Source organism: Lupinus angustifolius, chromosome LG08 (genome assembly GCF_001865875.1).
Source record: "Lupinus angustifolius cultivar Tanjil chromosome LG08, LupAngTanjil_v1.0, whole genome shotgun sequence".
Classification (NCBI taxonomy): Eukaryota; Viridiplantae; Streptophyta; class Magnoliopsida; order Fabales; family Fabaceae; genus Lupinus; species Lupinus angustifolius.
In genome coordinates this window covers 638,194-644,754 of record NC_032016.1, presented here as the reverse complement: position 1 = coordinate 644,754, position 6,561 = coordinate 638,194, and the positions used below count along the sequence as shown (strand labels likewise).

General features: G+C 28.9%; 1 protein-coding gene across 1 annotated transcript; it reads left to right on the top strand.

Moving 5' to 3' along the window:
- On the top strand, positions 1,963-5,989 carry LOC109353464. The gene is made up of 2 exons (XM_019595753.1): positions 1,963-3,061; positions 5,668-5,989. The coding sequence occupies exon 1, from the start codon at positions 2,212-2,214 to the stop codon at positions 3,034-3,036; it is 825 nt and encodes a 274-aa protein (XP_019451298.1). The 5' UTR covers positions 1,963-2,211; the 3' UTR covers positions 3,037-3,061; positions 5,668-5,989.

Below are 6,561 nucleotides of genomic sequence, written 5' to 3'. Positions count from 1 at the left end.
CAAACTACTTAGAATAGTGACTCTAATTATACACTAGTCTAGATATGACCAAATGAGCATAAGACATGTTGATTGTTGAGCCATCTTCAAGCTTTAACAGAACATTGTCTTCATCAAAACATAGGCAAAATATTGCTAGTGCTATCCTTGACACTTTGCACTTTCAGAGTTGTCTATCCTATCTTTACTCATCTTCACTAAGTCTTAAAATAATGATAATAAAATGATAATTCTATGCACTAGTATTCCGTTTAAATTATTTATTGGTTATAGTCTTATCTGGTATACTTTGTTTAATCATATCCAAGATTTTCACAAAATATAACACACTAAGAGTCAATGTCTCTTCATTATTTTTAGTTCATTACAAAATACATCAATTATTCTAAGGAGATGTTACTTATTACATATATACAAAAGAGAATAGTATTTTTATAATCAACGTCTATACGTAAGTTTGCAAATGATAGATTTACCATAGCTAATATATAATTAATTAAGACTAAATTAGACCAATACCCTTTAGAGTTTAAAATAACTATACACATCACATTTTTTGTTTAAAAGATTAACTACATCTCCTTTATATGAGTAATCGGTGTAATGTAGGTGCAAAAAAATGATTTATATAATTTTACTAACATTCAAGAACTGTGAGTGCAATTTAATCATTAACATAATTCCATATCATGAATGTTAAAATAACATTTAAAATTAAATAACTTATCATGTTTTGTTAACATTTTCTTCAATTTTTTTTTGGGAAATAGATTGGTTAGCTATGTTTTTATTAATTGTTTTTAATGTAATCCTATAAATATTTTATTTTGGTTATACCTTTTGTCTTTCTTAAATCTTTCTATCATGTTTAAATTAAACTTCACAATTTTGAGGCTTTAGTATAAAAAGATATACAAAATATTTTTATTAACTTTAAAAAACCCTGCTATTAAAAACGGATTTTATGTTTCAATTCTAGAAAAAACAACTATTAGACTAATTTGAAATAGAAATTATTCAAAAGAGTTATTGGAAACAAAAAGTACAAACTTGAATAAAGAATATAGAAATTTTTGCCAATTTTTAATTATGAGACTTTATATTACATCAGCTAAATAAAGAATGAATCAACAAAAATGATGTATTTAATAAATTAATAAAAAATATTTTTTTTGATTTTATTTTCTATAGTCGCTTAAAAACTGTAGTAGGTTGGCAAGCAATACCCATAATAAAAAAAGAAAAAAACTTATATAAGATATTGTAAATTTTTTTATACTGTTATTATAATTAATATAAATGAATCTACCTTCCATAATTAATGTAAATAAATGGTATGCTTATTATGGATGAAGACTTGTATGGAAAATAATCAATAAAATATTGACAATACATTAAAGTTTTAATTCTAATTAAAATTTAGTTTTAAATGATTTCATCTTATTTATGATTATAATCATGAAAACATAAATGTATTTATCTCTAAATATGACGTGTTAGATTCACCGTCAACCAAGTTTTTCTCCATATTATATATAAATCACACACTTCATATATATTACACTTAATAGAGAAAGTTTAATAATATGTATTTTTTGTATAACTAAGAATATCCCCTCACGATAAGAAACTAATATCTTTCATGGATATGATTACCACTCCAAACAAGTGTAAACTCACATGAATTAAATCTTTAACCTTTTAGTCTATTTGAAATCAAATAAAGTCTTACATCATTACAAAAATACATTATTCCTTAATGAACTATATTGAAAATAAGAAATAGTGTAATATCTATGTTTATGAGTGTAAAAATTTATACACAATTACTACATAATTTACAATTCATTTAAATTATATTTTTAAAAATTAACAATGATTAAATATAAATGAAGTCTCACAAAATTCATACACCATCACAAAAAGTATATACATATTTGTCTGATGAAGAAAACACTAACTCCCAACTACCAAAAGCTCTCAATCTCTCTCCTCTCTTAAAAACTCCACTCATTTCCATATTCTCTCTCTATATATTTGGTAAGAACAAGACAATGCAATTAGTGTCTCTGTGAATTGTCCATCCTATCTCTCTTCTTAAACTCATATTGAGTAAGCACACACAAAACATACACACACAAATGCTACATTAGTAAGTGCCAAACAAAACAACCACCATACAAAAAACGGTGTCGTATACAACATTACCAAATGAGGTGCAAGAAACACATCACAGACCTTAGTAGCAGTGTCGGTGTCTGCGCCACCTGTCTTCGTCAACGCCTCACATCCCTCCTCGAAGCCCAGGCCCAAGCCCAAGCCCAATTGATGCGCGTGGCTTCACGCTCCTCTGATGAATGTTCTAGAAACTCTTCTAACCCTCCTCCGCCGATAATTTTTCCTCGTTCCGTTTCTCCTTATGTCTCCAGCAGGAAATCTGACTACGACGCTGCATGTGACGGCTGTGACCGCCGTGAGAGGTTGTTCTTCAGCACTCCGCAGATCGGACCTACCTCCTACGGCGGCGGAGAAGCTATGAATGGCGATGGGAATAGGTGGAAGAAGCGTTTGAGTAAGTTTGGGATTTTCTCTAATCTGTTCAGGTCTAGATCGGAGAAGTTACGATCTGATTCTTCGTGTGAGCAATCTTCATCGGCGTCTCCGTCGTGGTTCTCAACGGTTTTATCAAATCGTCGGAAAAATCGCGATCGGTTGGGAATGTCGCCAGCGAGAGAAGATGAATGTTATCAGGCTCCTTCAGCTAGTGGATGCTCGTTGGAGTCTTCTCCGAGGTGGTGGAGGACGCCGTCGTCTGCGGCTGGGAGGAACTCAACACGGCGTTCCCGATTGGGGCTTGAGAAGAGTGTGTCAGACTCTGGTATGGCTTTTTGCCTGAGTCCTATGGTTAGGTTGAAACAGAAGGGGATGCCGCCGGAGAAGACAGCGGCGAAGCCTCACCTCTCTGCAGCGGCGTCGTTGTGCGCTAACCGTTCCCGGAAACTTGCAGATTTTGGAAAAGTCAACCATAACCGTTGATTATGCTGACTTTTTATTTTATAAGGTAAGATAAAGCAATGTTTTTTTCCTTCATTTTTTTTAAAGAGAAAAAGATTATATACTAATAGTTTAAGTGATTTTTATATTGTCACTGCATCATCGACTATTATTCTTACAATAAAAGTGATACAAATAAATGATAGATGACGCATTGACTGTATATAGATTTATATTACATTCTTTTTAAATAATGTTTTGTGAATAGGGTTGTATTTTGTACAAGCTTGTCACTACCAGGAACATCAAGTATTTATTAAAAAAAATATTTATAGATAGTTTTCTTTTCCGGTATTTTGTTAAAAAATTATCTTGAAATTTAATAAAGAGTAATTGAAGTTGATGCCGGTGTATCTTTATATTTGGTGAAAATAGTATATGGTAGTTATATGTAATAATCACTATATCTTAAATAAAAGTAATAATGATAATCGAATGATATATTGCAGTGTAAATATTAACTTCTTGTAGATTTTTGTGTCTATAATTACTTAGAAATAAATAAATTTTAGTATTGAACTGTTGACTAAATTAACTAATTTAATCACGAGTGAGCGTTTGCTGCTTTTGCAAGATCAACTTAAACTAAATTGTATTTAATAAAATAATAATAACAAAAGGAAAAAATGTATACATTAGTAGTATATGTGTTTTATATAATTCCATGATATTATTTTCATTTATATTTAATTACTATTGACTTTTCAAAGAAAATAATCAAAATGAATAATAAATAATATAGTAATTATGAATAAATTTTGTATTGAGAATATAAATATTAAACCTTAATCCTATAGATATTGTGCAACACATACATGCTTTTTAACACTTTAGACTATTCAGGAGTTTCTGTTTAGTGTAGGTCATTAGATAAAAATATTATACCATAATATAATGTGGTATTTTTGATATTTTAGATGGTTATTATGATAGGCAAATATTTTATTAAATTAAATTTCCTATATGCCAATGTATGTTCATGAACTTAGAAATTTTATATTACATAGGTAGGTGGTGTACTTTTTAAATTTTCTAAAAAGTAAAATAATTTTAAATAGAAAATAAGTTTAAATTGGAAATAGTCATAGGGATTATACATTTGATAGTCATGAGATAAAAATCAAAGTCAATTCTTATAATTAAATGAAACGTATATATAAGGATAGACTGGCGACTAGGAGTGGGAGGAGTCAACAATCACAATTCTTCTTTGAGTAAGTATTAATATAATTTGATTTGACATAAACAATACATTTAAAAGTAATTTATAAAATTAGTAAATTACAACAACATAATTAACCGGATTTTAATGTATTAAGGTGTCATTGTGTCAAGACACATGTTATTTGTTAAATTGTTTTTGCCCTAATAAGCATGAATTGATAAAGAAGAATATAACAAAATACTACACACAAAAAAGAATATGTATAGTTGTATACCAAAAATATATATTTCCAAATACATGTTTTCTGTTTGAATATACTTTAAAAGTTTAAATATACAAAATTTTAAGTCGAATCAAATGTGATCAAAACTAAGATTGTTTATGAACAAGATGATTTGTTGGTACTAAAGAAAAAGAAATGGATTTATCTCCTAATATAATGTGTTATATATGTTTCTATTAAGTAAAACTCACGTCAACGATTTGTATTTTTTAAAAGTGACTAGTCTTAGACACTTGGATGATGGACACCGTAGTTATTCCAATAACAAAATATAATTGAGTTTCTTAGGGATACTGTGACAAGTTTGATTTATATAATGTATGAAACATAAAACCCATAAAATATTTGGTCTCTACATCTAAAATGAATTAGTCTTCATGTAGCAACACCGCACTAACATTGTTCACATTGTAAAATATGTATATTTTTACTCTAAATTGAGTAGATAGGTATTGAGAGTCCAATATTGGATTGAAATGATAACACTCGGTATATACAAATATTTAAGGGTCTAATTTTTTATTTATTTTTAAATTAGAATATTGAAAAAAAAAATAACAAAATTATATTTCTCTTTAATTTGTAGCATCCATAACTTTAGGTATATAAAGTTTGTTACATGATGATGAAAAAATAATCTTTTTAAATCATCTCTATATCTAAAGGAATTTAACTTCCGGGATTATATTTCGTAGTTATATAATTCTCTCATTTACAATGAATTACATATTGAATTTACTCAATCTTATATCACTTATTGAGTTCGTCATAAATAATATGTTATGAATTTAATGTAAAAAAATGATGAATCATTTACCAATATCTATGCAATAGTAACTTGATTTACACCATCAGCTCTATGTATTGGAAACCAACTCATGGAATTAAAATCAATATCAAAGGATATTATTGAAATACATGGAAAATCAATAAGAACTGGATTTACACCATCAGTTCTGGCTACAAATGGCTTATAAGTCAACCACCAAAGATGTTAGAAGTTGTTGTTATATAGGGTTAGTTTAATATTCTTAAACATTCTTTTACTTTCTGGTAATGTAGATTGCAAATTTGTAATGTAGATATGGCATGTGTTCTTTGCCATATAAGTGATGAATCACCAGAATTGGATTAAAGAAGATTATCTTGTTTGCTACAATTGGAACCTGCATTTACTTTATTTGGAAATAAAGGAGTAGAAGGATATTTAAGGAGGGTCAAAGGAGTGGAGTGCAAAATCAGATTTTGCTGCAAATGGAGTTAAAAATGGCAAGTTCAGATACTTGAAGAAAAATTGGGATAAACTCTTCTTTGTTGATAGAGAATGTTTTTGGTTTTAATTTGGAAGGCATGTGTGTTTCTTTTGTTAGTGGAAGCTACCTAGAGACTAGGAACCCTCCCTAGAAGAGAAGGTAGCCTAACAAATATGTTAGTGTTAGTTTAGCCCTTAGTTGTAACTTTTTCAGTTTTTGGTAATATGTTTACATTTTAGCTTTTTCTTTTATATGTAGTGGAAAATTTAAAAAATGAACTCTTAATAATTAAATACATCATTTCTCAAAGTTGACTTTCCATTTTTAGTTTCCTTAAATATTTTCCTTAGGGTACTTGATAACAATCATGACTAATGATATAACTTAATCTAAGTTAATGATTTTTTTGAAGTAGGTAAGATTTTAAATCTGAATCTATAATCACTATAAATACTTATATGTTAAGATTTTGAAAGTCTTGAAACCATATTGCAACTACAATTATGACTTCATCAATCGTATATGCTCACAATTATTCAAAATATCCAGGTTTTGGGATTCCACAAAATTATAATGACATTCGCTATTTTTTTTGGTATAACCAAGAGAACCCGCTAATAAACTAGTATGGTTTTGGAAAGTAAAACCCATATAATTAGGTATAAAAGGCCTATAAATGAGATTAGGCTTGGAGGCAAGTAAGATAGTGGTAAGGGGCAGAATGGGTGGAAGGTGCTCCCCACTAGAAAAGGGATAAGAACCCAATAGCTAGAGTGGTGGACCATCCAGTTGAACTTGGAATAAAT

Coding starts and splice junctions, on each gene's coding strand:
- LOC109353464 (XM_019595753.1), top strand. CDS start 2,212: ATGAGGTGCAAGAAACACATCACAGACCTTAGTAGCAGTGTCGGTGTC.